Here is a 26,216-nt window from a genome sequence, read left to right on the forward strand (position 1 = left end):
AGAAACTGACAAAACTCCTATTTGTGATTTAGGAAAATTATTTTTCCAGTTGAATTGGTGGTGAATTAGAGAAGAGAGACAGGAATCAGAGAGAGCCGCTGAAACATTATTATAATTTTTAAAAAGTGATAAGGATATGAACTAGGGAGATGATGTGAGATTATGAAAAAGGAAACAGTGGAATAAAATATAAAGAGTCTAATATAGGTCAGGCCCTATGTAAAACACTGTCAATACTAAGACAAAAAAGAAATAAACAATTCCTGGGTTACAAGTTCTCTTGCAACAAAACTTTTTTATGTTAACTTTTTTTTGAAGTGTGTTTTCTTTTTCAGGTTATTTCATCTTTACATCATAGTTTTGGCCAAAAAAATCAATGTGCAACAGGATTTACTTCTTTGGATTAATATATTAACTGGATTTTTTGTTCAAATAAATATGGAATTATTTTTAAATAAAAGGCATGTAGCTCAAGGGAAATAGAAACTTTTTTACTCAGAACTTAGCCAAGCCCCCAGTTTCAGCAAACAGCTGGCCCTACACTGATTTCCATCTAAGGAAGGGAACTAAAGAGGGGGGCATAAGATGTGTAATCTTCAGGTCTAGGCCTAGGAGGCTCCTTGAGTACAGAAGGAAACCCAAGACCCTCTAAAAGCACGACTTTGAATAAAAAAAAAACATAGCTAAAAGTTATTTATTTGTAAGTTTTCTTCCCAGCTAAACAGTCTTCCCTTTATTTTTCCTCTCCTTGAACAATGAAAACTCATGATCAAAAATCACAACAAAGTGGTAGGGACATAAAAGGAATATAGTAATATGTATACACACACATACACACACACATATAGTAGGAATATAAACAGGTATGACAGGTATGTATTCTACACATTTCATTCCCTTTTAAGAATTTAGATGCTACACCACTTGGTGCAATATGTTTAATATTGATATTGCTTCATTATCTATGCTACCCTTTAGCAAGATATAATGCCTTTCCTGATCTCTTAGATCAATTTTTGCTTTTGCTTAATCTGAGATCAGGATGGCTACCTCTGCTTTTTTTACTTCACCTAAAGCATAGTAGATTCTGCTCCAACCTTTTACCTTTACTCTGTATGTATCTCCCTGCTTCAGGTGTATAATCTGTAAACAACATATTGTAGGAATCTAGCTTTTAATCCATTCTGCTAAAGGCTTCCTCTTTGTGGGGGAATTAACCCCATTCACATTTATGGTTAAAATTACCAATTCTGTATTACTTGCCATCTTATTAACCCCTGTTTATGCTTTTCTCCCTTCCTTCCCCCTTACTCCCCTCCCCAGTATTAAACTTGTGAGCACCACTTGCTTCTCACAGCCCTCTCTTTTTAGTATCCCTCCCCTCCTCCCCCTCTCCCAGCCTTAGGGTTCCTCCCCTTATCTTACTCCTTTTTCTCACAATTTCTGTATTCCCTTCTGCTTAGCTTATTCCTTCCCTTTTCACTTTTCCCTTCCCACTTTTCAGTGAGGTGAGAGAAGTTTCACTATAAATCGAATATCTCTAAAATTTTTCTCTTTAAGCCAATTCTGATGGCAGTAAAGATACCCACTATATTCATCCCCCTCCATTCTTTCTCTCAGATATAATAGTTTTTCTTTGCCTTTTCATGAGATGTAGTATCCCCACTTTACCCTTTTTCTGATACAATTTCCTTTCCACCTCTAGTTTCTAGAACAAGGTATATATGTATTCTTTATATATCTTTATGGCAGAAAAATAGTTCCCAAGATTTCTTTTTACTTCTTTAGTTCTTGAGTTCTATATTTGTAGATCAAACTTTTTGTTAAGTTCTGGTTTTTTCATCAAAAATAGTTGAAATTCGCTTATTTTGCTGAATGTCCATTTTCTTCCCTGGAAAAAGATGTTCATTCTAGCTGAGTAAGTTATTTTTGGTTGCACACCGAGTTCCTAAGCCTTTTGGAATATCATATTCCAGGCCCTTCAATCCTTTAATGTGGACGCTACTAGATCCTGGGTAATCCTTATTGTGGCACCTCTATATTTGAATTGGTTTTTTCTAGCTGCTTGCAGTATTTTTTTCCTTCGTCTGATAGTTCTGGCATTTGGCCACTATATTTCTTGGTGTTTTGATTTTAGGATCCTTTTCAGTAGGTGATCTATGAATTCTTTCAATGTCTATTTTGCCTTCTGTTTCTATGACTGGGCAGTTCTCTTTGATAATTTCCTGGAAAATCGTGTCCAGGTTCTTTTTTTCACCATATTTTTCAGGGAGTCCAATAATTCTCAGATTGTCTCTCCTAGACCTATTTTCCAGGTCTGTTGTTTTCCCAATAAAGTATTTCACATTTTTTTCCATTGGTTGATTTTTTTGGTTTTGCTTGACTGATTCTTATTGTTTCCTGGAGTCATTCAATACCATTTGTTCAATTCTGATTTTCATTGAAGTATTTTCTTCACCTTTTTAATATCTTTTTCTAATTGTCCAGTTGAGTTTTTAAGTGAGTTGTTTTGTTCTATGGAGTTTTTTTTTCCACTTTGCCAATTTTATTTTTTAGAGAGCTATTTTCTGTTTCCAGTTTACTAATTCTATTTTTCAGGGATTTGATTTCTTTATCCATTCTGTCTTTAAATGAGTGGGATGACTTCTCCAGACTCTCTTGCCAAGCCTCCCTTTCCTTTTCCCATTTTTCTTCTAGCTCTCTTGTGAGAGCCTTTTTAATTTCTTCTACGAGATTCATCTATGCTGAGAAACAGACATCTCCTCCTTTGGGGATTCATGTGGAGACAGTCTGTTTTTAGTCTCCTCAGGGTTTAGTCTGCTCTCTATTCGTATAGAAGCTATCAATGGTTAAGGTCCATTTAAATTTTTTGCTCATTTTGTCAGAGAAGAATTAGAGACAAACTAGCAAAGAAAAAAAGAAAAAAAAACCCAAATGGAATCTGCTTTTTGGGGGGGAGGGGCTAGGTGGTATTACTGAGCTTCCTCTACAAACTGTGGGGGGGAGGGGCAGCAGTGAGGAACTAGCAGGACAGTGATGGCTGCGCTGTGCCTGTGCTCTCAGAGTGTGCTGAGACATTGTGGGGGAGGGGTGGCCAGATCCACAGAGACTCCATGTGCTCTGCATTGTAGTCTTCACCTCCCAGTGTTTTAAGTTTCTCTATTTGTCTACTGGCTTGCTGCCAGAACAAAGTATCCAATAATGGCTGAGATCACACCCCAGCCCCCTCTGTCTGCTTGGCTGTGAGCTGCCTGCCCTCAGCCTGAGTCTGATCTAAAACCTTCCCCTCCCTCGAGAAAAAAACAGACCTTTCCTGGCGAATCTCAAGGATGTCTTCTCTTGGTAATTATTTGTGGGCTTTTTTTCAGTCAAGCTTTAGTTCCGAGGCTTGTCATGAAATAAATTCTGAGAGAAAACACGGAGCTTACACAGATGTGTGCCTCCTCTCTGCCATCTTGGCCAGAAGTCCTATACATTTCATTCCCAAAAGGTATTCCACCTACTGAAATTCTCCTCTTCCTTCAGGATCCAGTTCAGACATTAAAATCTCTATGAAGAACTCCCTGATTCCTGTATCCCATATCAAGATTTGGTTAAATCTCTCTTCTGAAGCTTTACTATATTCAACTTTGTAGCACATTCATCCTGTTAGACAGTAAATTCTTCAGGGGAAAAAATGCTGTCTTATCATCTTTGTATCTTGAGTACTTAGAAGAAAACAAATTCATACTTCAATACTTCTGTAGATGGGAGATTTCATCAAAGTGTATACTATCTCCAAAGATGCAGATCACAACCCATTCTTCACTTCTTACTCTGATGCTAGTCCATGTTCTCTTATAAAATCTCCATGGGAAATCAACTCAATTTGTTGGATGGATCTTTTGCTTCCTAATATCTTCTCTAAGATATTTTGCTATCTCAAGAACACTAATTGGAGCACAAGAGCCACATGCTTATCTCATGTAATGATCAAACATCTGAATGATAACTCTGCAACACGCTTTACTCCATTTCTTTGGTATAATTCTTCATTAATAATACAATGCAACTTACTCATATCCACTGTCTTTTGGATAACCTGAAACATTAATTCTTCTGAGATGTAGTATTTCATGACTTGCCAACAATACCCTATCACTGAAGGGAAATGGATATTAAACATGCAAGGAAACATTAGGAATGCCTACACAATTTCCCAAATACAATCCAAGGACTCTTCTTTATCCATTTAACATTAAACCAATCTCTTTCCAATATAATGATATCCTATGTACTAATAGATCAGCTGTATGTTTTGTCAATCAGTACACATGAACTTTTTTCACATGCATTTGGCTTTTCTTTTATGGGTAATTAGAATTGAATGAGTTTATATCTCATTCAAGAAGCTATTCAATTTGCCCAAGTTTTGATGAAATAAGTACTGTCATATATAAACATGACATTTTGGACAAGTTTATCAATTGTAAACAATTTCTTTTACATATGAATTCTTTTCTGAACATCTTCTATGAAAATAATAAACATCTTTGGGAAATAAAAGTTCCTATTTTCAATTAGAGTAGGAGGAAAAAGAATAGTAATAATAATAATAATAATAATAATAAAGCCAAAAAATTTTTGTGAATAATAATTTTGATATAAAAAAGGGAAAGACATTGTTGGTAAAGTGTTTAAATCAGAATTTTTCTGATCTTTTATCAACAAACTTATAAATACAACTTTCTCTACAACTTTCAGTCTACTGTATGACTATAAAACTGTTTTCTTCCCCTTTCATACCTTTATCAGATTCATCTTCAGTATCTGTATAAATTAATCTCACCAATGTTTTTGATATTATGAAACAAATATGATCTTAAATTATTACAAGAGGATAAAATAAATTTGGAAAATAAAGAATCTCAATATCAATATTGATTTTTAAATGTTTAAATAAAACTACACCAAAAAAGACTACAATATGCAAATAATTTACTATGATCAAATAAGATTTATACCAGAATGCAAGGATGTTTTTTAAAATGTCTATAGCAGAATACAAGGACATGTTTTTAAAAATTATCATCATGATCATATAAATAATGTGATACAATGAAAAGAGTGCTGAAAAATGATGAGGCTAGATTCAACAAGTTCTGAGATTCCTTTTATTTCTAATCTATTAAGAAAAACTATGTGTTTATATCTTTAGACTATTAAAAAAAATCAAAACTAAAAAGCATAGCTATGAAAGGCTTTTTTTCCCAATATGATAAAAATATACCTAAAACCAAAGCACTAACATTATAGACAATACAGAAATAGTGGAAGCTTTCTAATAACTACCTGAATGAAATGCTAGCAAAAACAAAAAGATAAGAGAAACTAAAAGAACAAATACTAGAAAAGAAGAATTATTCCTATTGCACATAGCCAAAACACCAAGAAAATTAGCAAGGAAACTGTAATAACCCATTTGAAACCTGAGATCCAATAAAGTGATGCTAAACAACAAGTCTACAAGATGATCAACATTTTTATATAATAATAACCAAAACAATGATACACAGGAAATTACTGAAAATAAATAAAAGCAGGCATAATTCTTAAATAAGTGGTTAAAAAATGTGAAAAGTTTCAAAAAAGAATGGCAAATTATCAATCACCATATGAAAGATTTTTTTCAAGTCATTTATGATAAGAAAAAAAAATAAATTGAGGTTTATTCTCTAAGAAAAAAAGAAAGAGAGAGTGGGAAGGGGAGGGAGGAAGGAAGGAAAGGAAGAATGGAGAGAGAGGGAGGGAAGGAGGGAGGAAGAGAGGAAGGAAGGGAGGAAGGCAGGAAGGGAGGAAGGAAGGAAAGCAAGAAGGAAAAGAGGCAGGGAGGAAGAGAGGGAGGGAGGGAGGGAAACAGGGAGGGAGAGAGAGAAAGAGGCAGGGAGGGAGAGAGGGAAAGAGGCAGGGAGAGAGGGAGGAAGGGAGAGAGGGAAAGAAGAGAGAAATGTTTAATTGTTCATGGGTGGGGAGAACTAATATAATAAAAATTACAATTCTACCTAAACTTGTCTACTTATTCAATATCACACCAATTAAATTATTAAAAAAAAAATAGTTTACTGAGCTAAAAAAAAATAACAAAATTCATTTGGAAGAACAAAAAGTCAAAAATAAAAGAATTAATAGAAAAATTGTAAAGGAAGATTTGATAATATAGATTAAGCTATATTATAAGGTACTAAAAAAATCACACTATCTGGTGCTGGCTAACAAAATAGAAAAGTAAATCAATGAAATAGAGTAGACATACAATTTACAGTGGCAGATAAACATTATAACCTTGTATTTGAGAATGTAAAGAAAATTAAGATTTTGGGATAAGAATTTATTATTGGTTAAAATTGCTGGGAAAGCTAGAAAGCAGTGCAGAAGAAACTGGCATAAACCACCATCTTACACTGTGATGTTCTCTTTTTTTCTATAATATAATGGTTCTCTCTGGGAGCAGGTTTCTTGGGGAGGTTTTCTGGAGGCAGCCTTAGTTTCAGTTCAGAGTAATAATCACCTCAAATACAGCCAGCTGATAAAAATCTAAACATTTATTTCTTATCTCTTTCTTTTCTTGGGCTGGGTTAGCTTTCTTAAGAGGCCTATCTCTCTGCTTGGTTCCAAGAGCTCTTGCCGCTTTGTCCTTTGCTTCTGCCTCTGCTTTGGTCAGCCTACAGCCTGCACCATGGTGGAAGAAGGAATGAATCTGGCTCCACCTCCAAGAGTGGGCTTGTGGGCTTCCTCCCAGAGTGCTCCTCTTCGATTCCTGGCAATGTTCCGAACTGACTGAATCTCTGTCAGCTTCTTATATATGATCTCTTAAAGGTTGACTCCTCCTCTGAGGGAGGGATTAAGGGAAGTATGAATTCACAAATTTACAAAGTTAACTCGGTGAATCTCCCATACTTGTGAACTCTAATGAATACTTAAATACATTAGTGAGTTAGAGAATTTGCAAAGTACCATGCTAAATTAGGCAACTGACTTATCACTTTGTAAGGATTTGCTCTTAATGTGGGAAACAATAAGCATTGTATCTATTCCATTGAGTTAACACTAGGATTCCAATATTTCCCTTGAGTTATCACCTTGTTTCAAGTTCTGGCTCATAACATTACACTATTTACCAAGATAAAATTAAACCAGATATATGTAATCCAGAAATAAGAGATTTTACTAGAGAATAAGAACACATTCAGACCAATGGATAGCTGAACATAGCATAACTTGCTATTCCTTTCAAATATTCAACAAAATTATCATGTAGATTTCTTTTTTTTTCTATTCTCCCCCTATCCTACAAATGGCTACCATTAGACACAAAAGAGTACATATATATATATATATATATATATATATATATATATATAATTATTCTATACATAACGTCATTTAATTTAGTGCAATTCATATTATTCATTTTATACCTAACTTTGCTTTCTAGTTCTGGTTTATTCATAACTTGTTCTAAAATATTCACAGCAGCTCTCCTTGTGGTGGCAAAGAACAGGAAACTAAGGGGATACTCAATTGGGGAATGGTTAAACAAGCTGTGTTTTATGAGCTGATTTTAGAAAAATGTGGAAAAACTCACATGAAATAATGAAAAATTAAGTGAGTAAAACCAAGAGAAAGTTGTATATAACAGCAATACTGTTTGGAGTACACCCATGAACTTCTAAGTTATTCTGAGTATTACAAATAGTCAAATCAACTTTTTGAAAGGATGTCTAGCCGTTGGACATCTGAAGGAAGATGCTATTCACCTCCATAGAAAGACCTGATAAATAGAAATATGCATAGTATGGTATGGGGGTGTGGTACACCATGTAGGTTGAGATGGGAGTGGGGAGTTAAAGGGGTGTGTGTCTGTGGAGAGAGAGAGAGAAAGAGAAGGAGAGAGACAGACAGAGAGAGAGAGACAGAGAAACAGAAATATGGTAATCTTCTCTAGTTGGGGGTGAGGAAATCAACAGGGCTTAAAATGCAACAAAAATACATTTTTTAAAATTTATATCATAAAACAAATCAGAGGCAAGAAAGAAAATATCTATCAAAATTATAGATTAAAATCTTCATAACCAAACAAGGAATAGAGAATATCCAAAAGGTAAAATTTAATAAAATTAAAGATTTTACAAAATAAAATTAAATCGCTAAAAATTAGAAGAGAAACAATTAACTGATCAAAAAAATTTGTAGAAAGTTTCTCTGATAAAGATCTATCAAAAATACATAAGAAAGTGATTCAAATTTACTAGAACAAAGGTTATTCCCTAATAGATAAATAGATGGTCAAAGGATATAAAGACACTTCTCAAAGGAAGAAATCTAGGCTATCAAAAATCCATGGGGGGAAAAGTGCTCCACATCACTACTAACTATGAAAATGCAAATTAAATCAACTCTGAGATTTCACCTCAATCTCTTTTTGCCAATCTGTATGAATGAAGTGAAATCTCAGAGCTGTTTTAATAAAGAGTAGCAAAAATGACAATTGCTAAAGAGATCATTGAAAATCAGGTATACTAATACATTGTTGGTATCATGATGAATTAGTCCAGCCATTCTGGAAAATTATTTGGAACTATCCCCAAAAAGTTACCCTATGATGAAATATCATTTTTAGATCAATATCCCCCCAAAAAAAAATCAAAGAAAAAGAAAATAAATCCCATATACACAAAAATATTCTGCCAAAAGATGTGAAAAAATGAATGGTTTCTGGAAATTCTGAGAAGATATATAAAATGATGTAGAGTAAAACAGAAAAAAACCCAGGACCAATGTAAATATTAATGGCCTTGCAAAAAAAAAAAAAAAAAAAAAAACAACTATGAAAAATTAAGAATTTTGGTATATGTAATAACTAACCACAATTCCAACCAAAGGCCTAGTAAAAAAAGCATACCTAATTCCTAATAAAATAGTAATGAACTTAAGTTATACACCAAGAATTTTATTTTTGGATGCCACAAATGTGGAGCTTTATTGTAAATGCAAACTGAGTAGAAGGGTTTTGTTTTGTTTTTCCCTCTTTTGAATTTTTGGGAAGAATAGGAGGGGATTAAGAACTTAATACATGTTATCAAATTAAAAAAAAATTAAAAGAATCAATAAAGCATTTTAGAAAGCAAAAAAAATTTTAAGGTCAATAAATATAGACAAACAGGTCAGCTTTGAAAAGAGTATGTTAGATTTATTATATACTTAAAAAGAGAAACAAGCTATACATGATATAGGTTTACAATTTCATGTACGATCCTTTATTTTTATTCTAATTTGGATTTGAAATTTTAATCTTATTTGATATTTGTTAAAGTTCTGAATTTTTTAAATCAAGTAAAAAGGAGAATAAAGAACTTGTATGAAATGAAACAGGGTAAATAAAGCAGAACATGGAAAATAATAATAACGGTGAAAAGAACAGCCATGCCTAAATAAGCATAATGACCAATCTTGCTCCTAGATGATGACTTATGTTCAAATCACAAATTTCTTTGAACCTCCGTTTCTTATCTGGAAAATGGAAATGATATCCAGGGGGAGGGTGAATCACAGCACTATGAAAATCAAATGTATACTTAAGGCTCTGTGAAACTGAAAACACTATATGTCAACTAATTATCCCAAATGTTTTTTTCTTTCTCTCATAAGGTCATGCACAATGCTGTATACATAATAAGTATCTAGTAAAAATATGTTAGATACTACTGAATGACTCCATCTTACAGATAAGAAAACTGGGTCTCAAATGTTGTTTGTCCAATATCATCACAGCTGCTGAAGTTAGATTAAATGTGGTTAGAACCCAAATATCAGGACTCCCAGATCAGTGTTTATGATTCTTGGATGCTTTTTGTCCTTTATTTCTTGATTTCATCATCTTTCTATTATTATAACTATCCTTTGGTTTTATTTCTACTGTCATCTAGATCACATTACCCAAAGGTGGTTGGGGAAAAAATGGATCTTGGTTAAACAGAATCAAGACTATGTAAAGAATACAGATATATTATGTGTGTGACACCTGAAAACAGAATACTATACTTGGCACTAAAGTTATAATGAATTAAACAAGATTATGCCAAACTTTCAAGATATCAATGAGACAGGAATCATTAACTCTTGGGCAGCAGGCATTTTTGCTTCCCTTCAGAGGAGAGACCCAGAGGTCTGGTAAAGAAAGAAAATTTTCTTTATTCTGATTAGTTAACATTTAGCAGAGATATGAATGAATAAGAGGTTTAATGTAATGATGAACATCTTCTCTCTATATAAATTATTAAATGCATCCTTATAAAGTTAGGACCAAAATAAGAAATTCAAATCTCAAATATCTTTAAAAGTATCTCTGGAACACATAACTTTAAAAGTTAAAGAAAGAACAAAGTTCCAAGAGAAAGACAGTAAACTTGCTTTACTGTATCAGCATAGCAGTAGCTAAACAAGTTATTTTGTTAAGTCACTTCAGTCCAAGTCTTCATGACCCTTTTTGGGTCTTCTTGGCAAAGATAACCAGAATGGTTTGCCATTTTCTTCTCCAGCTCATTTACAAATGAGGAAATTGAGGCAAACAGGGTTGAGCTGACTTGCCCTAAGTGACACTGCTAGTTGAATGTTTGAGGCCAAATTTTTACTTGGGTCTTCCCGTTTCCAGTCTCTCTCCTGCCCATCCTCCCCACTCTATCGACTGAGCCAGCTAGTTGCCCTCAACAACAGCTCTAGAGAGTTTCTTTTCACTTGAAAAGAAAACTACAATTGTGTCAATACCTCAAAATTTAACAATTAGATATAATTACCGTAGAATATCAGAAAGTCAACTTAGAATAAAATAATAAAATAAAGTATACCAAAACAAAAATATGTTAAAAGCTAGTCTAATCTAAAAAAGAATATGAAAACAACTGAAGGAAAAAAAAATCTTTGCAACAAGTATCTCTAATAAGTCTCATTTTTATGATATAGAGGAAAATGATTCAAATTTACAAAATGAAGTCATTTCCTTATTTGATAAAAGGATATGAGCAGACATTTTTCAAAGGAATAAATCCAAACTATCAATACCCATATGAAAAACTGCTCCAAATCAGTAAGAAAAATCAAGATTAAAACTAATGCTTGTGTTTCCACTTCACTCTCATCAGTCTGGCAAAATTGATCAAAAAATGGAAAATGACAAATGTTGAAGGAGCTATAGGGAAAACAGTACACTGAACCACAGAGCTGAATTACAGAATTAGTCCAGCCATTAAGGAAAATAATTTGGAGTAATGCACCCCCCAAGTTATTAAATTGTAAATATTCTTTGACCTTGTAATAACTAATAGGTCTAGACTTCAGTCTACATAAAAGATAAGAGATAAAAGAAAGTGGAAAAGGAAATACACAAATACAAAAAATATTTATAAATGTTTTCCTTTGGTAAATAAAGTAGAAACTGAACAGGTACCCAGCAAATCAGCAGCTGAACAAATTATGGTGTTAAAGAAATGAAGACAATGGTTTCAGAGAAATCTGTGAACACTTGTATGAAGTGTAGCAGCTTTAAATGAACAGGTAAATTACTTAGATAATAAAAATGGCATTGTAAAGATAGATAACTTGAATAACTTAAGAATAATAATTACTAGGCATAATTCCAGAGGATCCATGATGAAACATGCTATTCATTTTCTGACACAGAGACAATGAACTCATGATGCAAACCAAGAAACAATTTTTTTTGATATGGTCAATATAAGAATTTGTCATTTGACTATGCAAAATTGTTTCAAGGGTTTTAGTTTTTCTTTTTGGGGAGATGGGGAAAGGAAGGAAGAGAAAACAACAAACAATGCAAAAACATAAATCCTGTAACTTATACATTACTAATGCTTTTTTATACTCATAAAAGTCAAGAGATATGGAGTAAAATACAGAAGTTTTGACACCTGAGCTACAATTATTCTTAACGGGAAGTTTTATTAAAATGTTGCATATTAGTCCTTAATGTAAAAATGAAATTGCTCTTTACACTGTGGCCCCTTCACTTCAGGGTTTTTTTTTTTCCTCAAAGACCAAAAGTGACAAGCCAAAAAGGTTACTCTCAAAAGAATTAATGAAAAAATTCCCTGAGGAAAAAAATATTTAACATATTAGCTTCTCATTCTCTTTATAGGAAGAAAAATACTATTTTAGATATCCAGAAAATAATTTGTAATTACAACAACACTTTTAATTGCACCTGGAGCAAAAGGGACAGAGAGAAGAAAGCAATTTAATGTACAGTACTGTTGTCAACAACTTAGCATGAAAACTTTATTTTTCAAAAAATTTGATCCTTGTTCATCAACAAAACAATTATCCCATTTCTAACCAACACTATTTAACAGTGTGTAACATGAGTCAACAAAGCAACTACTTTCTATTAAGTTTTCATTCCACACTGTAAAAGTGTAGTTCTGCAAACAAAAGCTACACAAATGTATTAATAAGCTATACAAATCTTGTACTTGGATGACAAGGAGATTCCTGGCAGTTTAAATACTAGAGGCAAAGAAATACAAAAGAATTTACAATGGGATCCATTGTGCATGCAGGCAATTTCAGTATATGTTCATCAAAACACTGGCAAATAACAAAATCTTATTGCAACATGAAAAATGGTATACTCCTACTCTTTAATAACAAGCAAAAAAACCAGATACTGAGTTTGATTTAGTTAACCATTTTATAAATTAACTGTCTGAGACAGTTATGACAGAAGTTGCCAAAAGGAGAATGCTAGGGGACTCCTGCTCAATTCTGTCACAACCAACCAACAAATCCAGCTACCACTGAGGTAAGATAAGAGAGATTTCCAAAAAGAAATACTACCAATGAACCTCCCAACTACTGAACTTGGAGTAAAATTCAAAATCTGGAAATAATGAAAAACTGGTTCCTGAAAAGATACAATAGTCTACAGAAGAGATGGTCTGAAGGACACTATGAGTTTGGTAGACTTCCCCAAAAAATACTTACCTGCTTGAAGTAATCATGAGGAGGATATCTGACGCCACAAAGAAAAAACTCTTTTTAGTAGGATAACACAATTGTTCTCTGAAGGAATGCAGACCTAACCTGACTTCCATTGAAGCCAAGGCATTTCCTCCTTCAGGACTTGGAGACTTCACATCCCCCTTCTCCTACCTGATCTCGAGTCTCAGATAAGAAGAGTAACCAGACTTTCCTCTGATCTTTCTCTTCCATCATGTGGTACATGTCTTCTGGAGGAAGGCTTCCAGGGGCTTAGGCTTGACTTCTGGGCTAATGCAATTTTCCCCTTGGCAATTTCCATCTCCTGCCATCAGACTGATTTTCATCAGCACCACACCCTCCCCATGTAGAGAGCTCTTGTTGGAAGAGAACCAACTTTCCCTTTGACTTCAAGCCTTCCATCTCCTTATTGTATCTGTCTACTAAAGGAAGGAAGAGAAAAGTTGGGAAGATATGGAAAAACAGTGTCTCCCATCTGACCATATAAACATGTGCCTTCCATCTCAAGCTGGATTTGTCTTCTGCCTGATCTCTAGTCTCCTCTCAGAAAAATAGTGGAGACTTTAATTCAAAGGTCAAAAGTCTTACACTTGGTTATATCCTACATATCCCAGTGATTCTTAATATCTGTAGATCACTATCCAAATCCCATTTTCCATTTCTCAGCACTTAATTCCTTATTTTCATTACCAAAACCCTCCTACATCGAAATTTTAACCACTTACCCCATCTACTGTGCCCTCTAGAATGCTTGTTTTAAAGGCAACAAAATTCTCATCATCCTTTATCTTTTTTTCTCCTTTCATCTTCTAGCAATCACTAAAGCCTGACTCCCTTTTACCCATCCATCCCTGGGCACCCTTTCAGCACTGGTTGCACCTTCATTCATTGTCCTTTGTTCATGGGTAAAGTATTGAAGATGGAATGTTTCTTGTACTCTAAATGCCATTTCCAGGTTCTCTCCCTAACTCCATTATTCTATAAACTCTTCCTCTTTGAAAGTTATGCAATTCATATCAACTACCCAACAAAACTCTTGGTAGCTATTATCTGCAGATCTCTAGATTACTTTCTTCCCTTCCTTCCCCAACTAGTTCAATATCTAGCTCACAATTTTTCTTTCCTCTTTAACTCCTACCTTCATCACACAAAGGATCACTTTCTTTTTCTCTCTCCCTCCCCTCTAACCCCCTTCTCCACATATATATGTATATATGTGTATATACACATAGACATATACACATATATATATACATACACATACACACATATAAATATATACACATTAAGTGTGGTATAGACTCTCTCAAATACCCTAACCACACAATTCCTCACACACAAAGATGGTCATGTCTTTGATCTTAACATCCAAGTGAATCACCACCATGTTCACGAATTCCAAAATCCCTTTATCCAACCAATACTTATTGGTTTTCTCCCTTTCCCTTCCTTACCAAATCCTGGCCCCGCAAACTACCTCCTCTGCATTAGCACCTCTTCTCTTTTCCCTGTCTTACTACTTAATGATCCAGTGGAACTCAATGCTGTCCTCTTCTTTTTAGTCCCTGGCTCCCTTACCATATTGCTGATTATGTTCTGACAAGCCTCGAGCAGCTAAATGAAGATGGAGCCAACTAAAAATTTATGTGACACAACTTTATCTGGGCCCTCACTGTCATTAGACAATCCTTCTACATTTCCATCATCAACTCATTATCCAGATCTCCACAGCAACTGTTCCAATCGTTTTCATCCTTCCTCAAACCTCCCACGGTTCCCTCTACCTCCAGCCTCTCAGATGAGAACTTTCCTTCATATTCTACAGAAAAAAATTTGAATGATAAGGTGTGAGATCACAGTGAATGACCTCACACCTTATCATTCAAATCCCTCTACCATCTCCTACTTCACTCCTGTGTCACAAAGAGTGTGGCCTTACTCCTTACCAAGGCTAACCTCTCAATCTGCATAAACAATCTCATTCCATCCTATCTTCTCCAACAGAATGCCCCATATTTCATCTCTATTCTATAGCTTTTCTTTATCTTTTCCTTATGTACCAACTCTTTTTTTATTATCTCACAAATATGTTCATTTCTTCCCCAACATCAAAAAAAAACCCTCTCCCTTAATCCTTTCACCTCCATTAATTCTTACCCTAAAACTCTTCTGTCCTTTCTGGACAAACCCCTTCTCTCCTCTGATACCACCACCATCTTGATATAGGGCTTCATCACCTCATGCTTGGACTACTGAAATATCTTGCTGATGGGTTTATTTGCCCCAAGCCCTCCTCTGTTCAGTCATCAAAATGATTTTTTTTTAAATTGCAGATTTAGCCACATCAATCTTCTACTCAATAAAGTCTAGTGTTTCCATATAAATACAAAATCCTCTTTGTTGTTCAAACCAACTCCTAACCTAACATCTCCCCCTCCAGGCTTCTTTCACTTTATTCCTGGTCATATCCCATTAAATCCAATGATACTGGCCTTTTATCTGTTCCAGGAGCAACATACTCCATTGGTATTTTTCTAACTGACCATCATGTGTAAAATGATATCCATCATCTCTGCCTGATGACTTCCTTAGTCCCTCTTTCAAGTCCCAACTCAAATAGTACCTATCACAGGAGGACTTTCCTAAGTCCTCTTAATTCTAGTTCCTTTCATCTTTTATTTCCTAGTTATCCCCAGATATAGCTTATCTACACAAATTTGCTTTCTTCTTGTGTCCTGTATCAGATTTAATCTCCTTAAGGACAAAGACTATCTTTTGCCTCTTTCTGTATCCCAGGTGCTTAACACAGTACAAAAGAGAAACTTAATAAACATTTACTGACTAAAACACTAAGTTATGTCCAAAGATGAAAAACAAAGCTTCTGTCTAAAATGTTAACCATCTCTTCATTTCTTTTAGAATGCCTAGTTCAATTATTTTCATAGACCGCAAACTTTTTTGAGAGCAGGTAGTGTCTTCAGCCTTTCTTTGTGTTTCCAGTGCTTAGCAAAGTGTCTGACATGCAGAAGGTATTTAATAAATGTCTGCTGATTGACTTGAATGAAGGGAAAGACTGATGATAAAGGACTTCATCTAACAATAACTAATAGCAGCTACACACCAAATCAATAAGTGCTTCTATATCTAAAGATATTTCAAATAATTATATGTATATTATGTTCCTGAAAAATTAAGGAACTAGCAACCCTGAATATAAAAATATATTCAAATTCATCCAGATAAGTGAAAAGATTTATATGAATTATAACAATCTTCTTTCGATGCTGTTAAAGTGCTAACTCCACAACAAGATCTATCCTTATTCTTCCAGTTGCCATTAACACCCTCAGAAAGTTTTCTGCATTTATTTATTTAATATTTTATTTTATCTGTGTAAATGTTGTTCCATGACACCAAACAGAATGTTATTTTGAGAGGAACTGTATAATTTTCATCTTTGCTTCTCAAGCACCTAGAAGAGTATCCAAACTATAATAGGTGCTTAATAAAAATTCTTTTTGAATAAAGAAAACTGTCATGAAGTACACAATAAATATTAGAAGTGCTATACCAACTCCTGTAAAAATAGCAACTTTATTAACTCCATGAAAAAAAATAGGTCACAAAGAATAATAGATTTCACACTTAATATCTGATAGTGTTAACTACTACTAAATCAATTGTAAAGAAAATACAGCTGTCCCTTCCACATCTCTATTTTCCCCATTCATGATTTTCAATATGGATTGGCCTAAGAAATTAAATAGGAATTTTGAGGGAGTTTTGCACAAGCTACAAACACATGGAGATTAGCAGATAACACAAAAGATTTAGAAAATCAGAAATGCATAAAACATATGTATAGTATTGTATATCATCAACATATTTCCTCTTTAAGTACCCTAATAACTAAGACTTCTCTAGTATGAAAGAGGGGGGGAAAAGCAGCAAAAAATTTTACACTGGTATCCAGATCACAAGGGCACCACACCCCTAAACCCACTCCCTCAACAATTTCTGACCTTGCATTCTGGTTTGCTACTATCACCCTAAGAATTTCACAAATATCAACTTAAATAGTCATATATCAAATGTATCTTACTATAAATAAAGTCCTGTCAAAACAAATGCAGAAGAAAGATGTCTATAGGAAACAACTATTCAAATATCTCTTTGTCTTTGAAGGACTTTATTATTTTTACTCAAATGAATTGTGAAAATAATATTATGAAATATAAAATTCTCAACTCAAAATGACAATTTGCTTTTTAGCCCATTTAATTGATAATATTATACACACACACACACACACACACACACACACACACCCCTTTGATTTTTTAAGTAAAAAAATTTATCTCAATGGAAAAACAGTGATCTACTATTATTATAATTAAATTAAGTAGTTTTTTTTTAAAACTATGAAAACTGATTCATCCATATTAATCGAAACAAATACAGAATAAATCATTGAAGTCAGCAGGTAATTCCAAATTTATGTACTAAATATTAGTTTTATTTCTATAATCAACTGAAATAGAATGCTAATAAGACTAACTGAAAACATTAAAAGGAAGAAAAGCAGAAAAAAGAGGCTGAAAAATCAATAATCAACTATATTTATGGAATGAAATATGGAATAAACTATAAATGGGATAAAAAATGCTCAAAAATCTCAGTGGAAAAAAAAATCATACAAAAAGCACTGACTCACTGGTGGGAGACTTGGAATTTTCCTTGCTTTCCATTGGCACTTCCAGATTCTTCCTTTTCCCATTATCACTAAGCAACTACTCCTTTGCTGAGATTTATTCAATTCAAATTTATCATTCACTCAAAATCGTGGTAGTCATTATTCATTGATCCTGATGGCATTTTCCTTCCTGCCTTAATGAATTAAATACCTATCTCACAGCATTTCTTTCCACCACAACTTCTACCTCCATACAAAAAGGATTTGAACATACCTACTGATGATTCTTCAACCATCCTAACTAGTTCCTTCACATAGTCTTCAAAAGAATGTGCCACTATAGCCCCTACTTTCTCTCTTACCTCCAATCTTTCCCTAAATTCCTTCTTTGCTGCCTACAAATACACCTATATCTCCCCCATCCTTAAAAAAAATATATCCTCACTTCCCATCCCTTCTAGATACTTATCTATCTCTTCCCAATTTCTCACCTGAACCTGTCTCTTTTTACTGACTTCTAAACTCTCTGCAATTTGACTTTTAATCTCATCATTCAACTGAAACTACTTTCCTCAAAAATAACAATAAACTTTAATTGCCAAGTGGAGGCACCCTTCTTCAATCCCATTCCTTCCTGGTCTCTGAAAAAACTGGCCACAACCCTCTCTTCCTAGATATCCTCTCCTCTCTAGGCTTTCATCACACTTCTTTGCTTATTCTTCTCCTAAATATCCGAGGGTCACTTCTCAAGGTTTTTGTTTGGTTTGGTTTGTTTTTTGTAGATCACACAGTTGGGGTCTCCCAAGACTCTATTCTGGGCTATCTTTTCTCTCGCTATGTTATCTCATTTAATGTGTCATCAAATGCTATAGACTGATTAATATCTATACAGATAATTCATAAATCTACCAAGCTGGCCTAAATTAAGCTCCCATCCCACTTCACCAATTTCCTTTCAGATATCTCAAATTGGATTATCTCATAAGAAGCTCAAATTCAAAATGTATAAAACAAATTTATCTTTTATCTTCACCCCCCAAAAAATCCTCCCCATCTCTTCCCAATTTTCCTATTACTAACAAGGAGACCTACATTCTCCCATTTACTCAGACTCTCAACCTCAGTTGTCATCCTCTATTCCCTTACACTCACCTTACACATCCATTCTGTTGCCAAGCCTTGTCATTTTATCTTCACAACATCTTTGATATACATCCCTTCTGTCAACATAAAAGGCAACCACACTGATGTAAACCTTTATCACCTCCTACTTAAGCTATTTGCAGTAACCTAATTAATCACTCTTACTGAATCCTCTCTGATCCTCATTTTCATCCTCCACTTAGATGAAAAAGTCTATTACTCAATAAACTTCATTGGCTCCCTATTGTTTCTGGAATCACATAGAAAATACTGTTTAACATTTAAGCCATTCACAGCCTGGTGTCTTCCAACACTCCAGTCTTCTTACACTTTACTCACCTCACAAACCCTATATCCAGCTATACTGTCTTACTTTTTCTTACAGGACACTCCTCCTAACTTCATCCCCAGGCCTGGAATACTCTTTCTACATAATTTGAACTCCTAATTTCCCTACTTTCTTAAAGACTCAGCTCAATTCTTATGTTGAGTAAAAGGTCTTTCCCAGTACTTCCTTCTTCCATAGTTCCTTCCCTCTAAAATTATCTTCAATTTACTCTGTATATACTTTACATGTATACAGTTATTATATATTGTCTCCTCCATTAGAATGTGAGCTTCTTGAGAATAGGGACCCTGTTTTTGTCTTTGTATCCACAGTGCCTGGCACATAGTAAGTGCTTAATAAATACTTGTTGAGAAACTGACACAAAAAAGGACTGTGATATAAATTAAACATAATTTTACAATAAATAACCATAGCCTACATTTTAAAAGTCTTTTTGCATTCTATCTTCCCCCAAATATACTTTATAAACTTTACTTGTGAACACTCACCAGAACCAATAATCTAGTAAAATGTCTTAGACTTTAGACCAAAAGTTTCAATATGATAATTTAGTATTTCATATTGGGATGAGGAGGCAGAGGGAGTAGGGAATGGTATGTTCAGGTGAAATTGAGGAAGAATTTAGGTGGTCTGAAGAAGAGTGGAAATGTACAAATGTCATAAAAGTACTTTAAGATTGGATAAAGCTACATTAACATTTTAAAAGACAAGTTGCTTAGGCAAGTCTTCCCACTTTAATGCCTTGATTAAATCAGAGATGTCAGAGTAGATAGTTGTGCTAAGATTTTAAGATATGAACGCAAACCTGACTCTCCTATGAGTCAAGCAGTTCTTTAATGTAAGTGGTTCCAGCAATTTAAGAATATAATGCCACCAACCTGCTTCTCTCATTTTCACTTATTCTTGAGTTTGGTATCTAAAGCTGAAAGGAATGGTCCTAGACTTTTTAGCAGAGTCCACCTGAATGCCACAGAATTCTATATCCAACCAAAATGCTAAGAAAGATAACCCTACACATGACTAACAAATCTGGCAATTTCAAAAAAATCATGCTTGGTTAAAAGGAAATAAACAAGAGAAATCCCTTCTTTCCCCCATTAAAACAATATTGTCAGAACAAATGATAATTCACAAATAAGAGTTAAAATTTACAAAGTACTTTTTCATGCATTATTTCATTAGTGTATCAACAACCCTTTGAGAAAAGAACCCAATTTGCAGAGTAATAAAATAAGGCTAAGGAAGATTATGTGACTAGTCAGTGATCATATTATTAGTTAATGCCAGAGACATGACCTGAATCTAAGTCTCTCCATATTTCAAATGCAACATTTATCAAACCATACTACAATGCTTCTCTTCTCAAATATTTTCATGACTGACAGTAGAAAATTGATTGATATTGCTCCAATTCACCTAACTCAAAAACTTCTGTGAAATAGGAGCAAAGTTAATTAAAGAGTCTAGCATATTTCTGTCTTTCTTTTAAGCCAGATACCTATAGGAAGCATGTAGTAAGGAATATACTCTAAAAATACAAAACAGCACCTTCTCAGTAATCGGTAGTTTTAGAAAATTGCCTGAGGCACTGAGAGATCAACTAATTGGCCTAAGAGCAAACAAACAGTACGTCAGAGGAGGAACCCGGATTCAAGTCTTCTAGACCCTAAGATCAGCTTTCTACCCTATACCACTAGGAAGAAGCAATAGGGTAAAACTTGGGGAATTTCCATTGGTATTGGCAAAATATCATAGAAGATCTTCTACAAAGATTAAAGGAGATTTGACCAAAAAACCCATTTACATTTACAAGAAAAGAAATTAAAGTAAACTAGTGAAATTACTAAATAAACTATAAGAAATTCAAGCTATACAGATATTTTTTCACAGTATTTTGCTAATCGTAATCTGAGACAGTTGCAGAACACATATTCATCACTCATTGCTGGCATTATCATATTTCAAATTCAACATTAATATGTGTAGTAACAAAAAAAATTCTTAAAGACAAGTACCTTCATTTTCAATAGCAGGACATTTCACCTTCAATACCAAGTCAAATGTTCTTTCTGGATTTTCTCTATAAGGAAAAGAATTCCGTTAAATGAATACAGAAAGAGTTAATTTTTCACATTTGTTAAGTTTTTTAATAGTAAAATGTTTTTCCTCTTCTCAGTTCATAAAATTACATATTTTCATTCTGACTACTTAAAAATGCTTTACTTTATCTTATAAAAAGGAAATCTACAAGAGTTTCTCACTAATACTTCAAGAAACTACCAGTCTGAGGAAAGAAAAAAAATTTTCAAAGACCAAATCTAATCTGGAGAAGCTGTTTCACTAAGTCACAAAATTTTACACCAAAAGTTAGACAATAATAAAAATGTTAATAGCATATTCATAAATTTGATTACATATTTAAAGTTTTGTATATTTATTATTAGATTACCTGTTTAGAAGCTTTAGGGTTATGATAGAATATTCTATTTTATATTAATTATTCTTTATTTAAAAATTTGTAGCTTTTGTTTTTCTGGCTAGCTACCTAAGTATAGGATTCATGTAAGAATGAAATTTGTAAAAACAGACAGGTCTTCTTGAAAGATCCCACAGTGGTGATTAATTTCCTTTTCTGATAGAACAGAAAAGATTAAAAACCACTTCTGTTCACATGAATTCCAAGACTGTTAATATCTTCATTATTACTTCATTTTAAAATTGTTCATACTTCTTTTCAGAAGTTAAACCTACATAGAAATCAGCAGGGAAAAAAAAAAGTTTGTGAATTACATGTCTCCATTGTCATGGAACACACAGAAAGTGACAAATCACATATTTTTAGATTAAGCATTCTTTCCCTGTTCATTCACTCTCAATTTATTTCAGGGGGACAATTCTGAAGGATTCTATATTCCCATAGTATTAGTAAAAGGGGAGTGGTTTTTTTGAGGTGGACAAGGTGATTAGTGTCAGGATCATTTCCTCCAACCTTTGAAAACATTTCAAGTGGAAAGCCAGTCATCACTTAAGCATAAATACAAACCATAGAAAACTTTCATATATTTTAAAAATTATTTAGCTGTTCATATTTACTGGGTGGTACATAAAAATTACATAAAAAAATACAAAAAATTCTCCAAAATTTTAAAATTAAATTTCACTTAATTATATCAATATTTAAAGTGAAAGAAAGGCAATTTCACCCAAATTTAAATGTTATTTTGAAAGGATCAAAGAAAAAGGAAGAAAGAAGTAACCCTTCCCAAAATTAGTTGACAAAATATTAGCTAGCACTTAGTATTATTGTAAGGCCAGCAAAATACTTGACATGTCATGTCAACAGTTTTATTAAGAAAAATCAGAAGTTGTTTTAGGGTCAAATTAGAAAATAAGTATAGTGCTTAGAAAATCTTAAAGTGCTACTTAAATGCTTGCTATTATTCTATCTTGTAATGTTATATATAATTCTCAGCATTAAACCTTCATGTCCAGTTATCCTTATGCATCAACTTAAACAAATATTCTATCGCTACTCAGAAAAGTGTGAAAATAGTCTAAACAAAAATTTGATAATTTTAAAGCGATATATGAATGTGAGGTGTTATTATTGTATTATGTATGTTATAATCTCTAGAAACAGATCTATCAAACCCATACAGTAATCTTTATTTGCCAAACCAAAAAAAAAAAAAATTAGATCACAAACCACAGCATGGGTACTTTAACATCCTGATTTGGCCAGATAAGTTTGGAATGCCTTGTGGCCAGTCAAGAATTGCAGAACGGCACCCCCACACCCAAGACATCCCAGGCACCCACCCTCAGAAGTCCCATCTCGAGGACAGGAAAGCCTTCAGAACAATGAAGTATGAAGTGACACCTTTGAGACCACACTTCACACACACACAGAGTCTGACACATTAGATAGAGAAAAAGAAACCCCAGAGGAGCGTGAGAGGTTGGGGAATGGATGTCAAGAGGAGAGGAGCCGAGTTCGGCCATCCCCCAACACACACACACACACACACACACACACACACACACAGACACACACACACACACACACCACACACACACACACACCATACACACACACACACACACCCCTGGGGGGATGAGGTTTCTAAGCCTGGGTGTATCCATCCCGGAGGCCCTCCCCGCATCTCTTACGGCTGGAAGGACCAGAACGTCCCGGACCCGGGCAAGCGCAGCTGCAGCCGCGGAGGGACAAGGCGCCCTCGGGTTGATCCGGCAGCTCGGTCCCCACCGCTCAAGGCAGGAGACTCGGAGTCCTGGCAAAGGAAGGCTTTGAGGCCTACTTCTCTCCCCAGGGGGCGGACGGAGGGGCTGCAGTGGCCGCCCCGGGAGTTCTCTCCGCGAGTCTCCCCCTCCCCCAAAGCCCTCAGAGGTAGTTTCTCCCTCCGGATCCGTCCTCCCCTCCCCCGCATCCTTGGTGCTAGGGAGGGCGAGGTGAGGAGGAAGCGGGACCTTAATGTGCTCAGAAGAAGCTGGACCCTCGCCCCTCACTCACTTGGTCCTGCAGTCCATGATTACATGTCGAGTCCGAGCTCGGCCCGCACCGCTGCTCGCCTACACCCTCGCAGCCAGCCTCGGGGGTCGGCCCCTCCAGGAGGTGCAGTTCCGTCACGGCCGGAGCGAGTGGTCTCGACCGGAGGCGTCGGCGGCTGCGCGGAGACCGGCTCACAGCGCGGGGGGCTGGGGAGCCATGGCCCGTGGCGGCGGCGTCCCCCGTAGTGGGTCTCTCAGTCCGGCCCGGCCCGGTGCGGCCCTGGCCGCTGCTCCTCTCTCTGACAGCGGCGCCGCCCCCGCCAGCTCCAGCTGCTGCCCAAAGCTCCGGCCCCTCAGTTCCTGTGAGGGAGGGCGGCCGCCGTGGCGCCGGCACCTTCGGCGAACCAGGAAGTGCCGAGGAGCGGGGAATGGGGGGGTGGGGGGGGGGGTGGCCGCGGACGCCTCTCGTGGTGGCTACACCTGGTCCTCGGGCCCTCAGGCTGCAGCCCTGGGCGAGGCCCGGGAGGAGGGAGCGCGCCCCAGGGTGGAAGAGGGGGAGGGGAGGGGAGGACGACGCGGGGCTGGGGGGAGGGGAAGGAGAGTCCGCGCAGCCCAGAGAACCTGGGCACGCGTCCCTTGGTGACTCAGCTTGAGGGCCCGCCAGGTGCCTGGCCCTGCACCCCCGGCCGGGCGCGCGCGCTCATACACACGCGCGCACACACTCCCTTCGCGCCGAGGCCGCCCTAGAGGTCAAGATCCAGCTGCTCTTAGTGGGACTGTCGAACTCTGGACCTTGACTGTTTCCCACACTCCCTGGGACATGAAGGGTCACTGGCGGGGGAAGGTGACCGACGGATCCAGACAGCACGAGCTGGGAGAGTTTGACGCTCGCACCGAACCGACCTTGTGTCGGGAGCTGTGCCAAGCCTGCAGGGGCCCGGGGTCCGGAACTCCGCGGTCCAGAACCACGCACCTGCTAGCGCCCCACCACCTAGTCAGCGCTGGGACCCTGGCAGAGAGTTCCCCCGGTGGAACGCAGCCTGCCAACTCAGTCCTCAGCCCTCGCACTTTGTTGTGTGCCTTTTATTTCTGGGCATCCATTATTACTGCAAAAAAAAAAAAGCAAGTGAAACTTTGATTCAGAACTCAGTAACAATTATATGCCTCAAGTGATATTCAATTCAGTAACCATGTATTAATTGTCTTCTTTATGCCAGATACTGTGTATACAAAAAGGGGCAAAAAAAAAAAAGTCCTTGCCCTCTAGAAACCTGAGATACATATATGTGTATCTTTCTGCCTCAGACTTCTTTCAAGTATCTGCTAAAATCCCTCCCTTGATTCTTCTCTAATACTAATGGCTTCCCTCTGACATCATCTCCAGTTTTATCATACACACACACATACATACATACTATTTGTGTGTGTGTGTGTGTGTGTATATATATATTTATATATATATACATATATATGTTGTTTTTGTAAAGTTCTTTTCATGTTGTCTCTTCCACTATATTGAGTTCTTTTTTTGAAGGCAGCAACTTCTCTTTGTACACCCAGTATTTAATTAGTAGAGTGCCCAGAACATAATAGATATTTAATAAATGCTTCTTGGCTTGACTAGACTTTCATACACTTCCCTTATAAATTGTGGACATTTGAGGACCAAAGACTTTTAACTTAGATTATACCAAAGAATCAACACTATTCACTGTCCAAGGAGAGAAATTGAAAGGGGGAGGTAGGTGTTGGAATACCAGCTTCTCACAGACTTTCCCTAGAAAAGATGGCAGTGGTCTTCTGACTAACCTGGGAGAACCAGATTATATGAGTCAGGGAAAAAAAAATTTTTTAAACCATCTTTTTTCAATCCCTCTCATTTTACAAATGACAAAACATCAGGTCCTGATGTTTTCCTTCAAGTAAGTTTTTTTTTCAGCGCTATTCCACAAAGATGGCACACAAAATGTGGCATTATATTAGTTTGATATATTAATGTCAGACTAAGCATCTTCAGAATCAAATCACAAGAATCAAAAGGTCTTTTTTCCAACACTGGACCTGTTTTCTAGGCAAACTGTTCTGTGACTATCAGTCCAGGATGTTAAAAAAATTTATCATTAACAAGCACCAAGCAGAAAAGAGAGGGAGAGGGGAGAGAAAAGGAGAGAGAGAGAGAGACAGAATAAAGACATATGAATTATCAAACATCTAAAGTTTTTTTTTCCTAACATTAGTGTATATTTGGACAAGGCCTTTTACCTAAGTTTCTCGGTTGCCTTCTTTGTAAAAGTGAGAATTGTTCATTTGGGTTTCACATTAAGATATGTGAAATGAATATTTCAAATGAATATTACTCAAGTTTTTAAGATTCTTTGAAAAATTAATCTATGAATTTCAAAGCATTCTCATTAATTACACATACTGCATATAATCACTTACATTTACCTTTTTTTTTTTTTAACAGAAATT

The 26,216-nt window shown here is 35.8% G+C and overlaps 1 protein-coding gene across 2 annotated transcripts in view; it reads right to left on the reverse strand.

Moving 5' to 3' along the window:
- The window catches only part of DENND1B (DENN domain containing 1B), a 311,786-nt gene extending 287,903 nt beyond the window's left edge, over positions 1-23,883 (reverse strand). For both annotated transcript variants that reach the window (XM_023501849.2, XM_003767552.4), the window contains exons 1-2: positions 23,767-23,883; positions 21,251-21,315 (exon numbers count right to left, since the gene is read on the reverse strand). In XM_023501849.2, coding sequence (XP_023357617.1) covers positions 21,251-21,315; positions 23,767-23,783 — 82 coding nt within the window. In that variant the 5' untranslated portion in view covers positions 23,784-23,883. The remainder of the gene's footprint in view (positions 1-21,250; positions 21,316-23,766) is intronic.
- Positions 23,884-26,216: the final 2,333 nt, after the last annotated feature.

Source organism: Sarcophilus harrisii, chromosome 4 (genome assembly GCF_902635505.1).
Source record: "Sarcophilus harrisii chromosome 4, mSarHar1.11, whole genome shotgun sequence".
Lineage (NCBI taxonomy): Eukaryota > Metazoa > Chordata > Mammalia > Dasyuromorphia > Dasyuridae > Sarcophilus > Sarcophilus harrisii.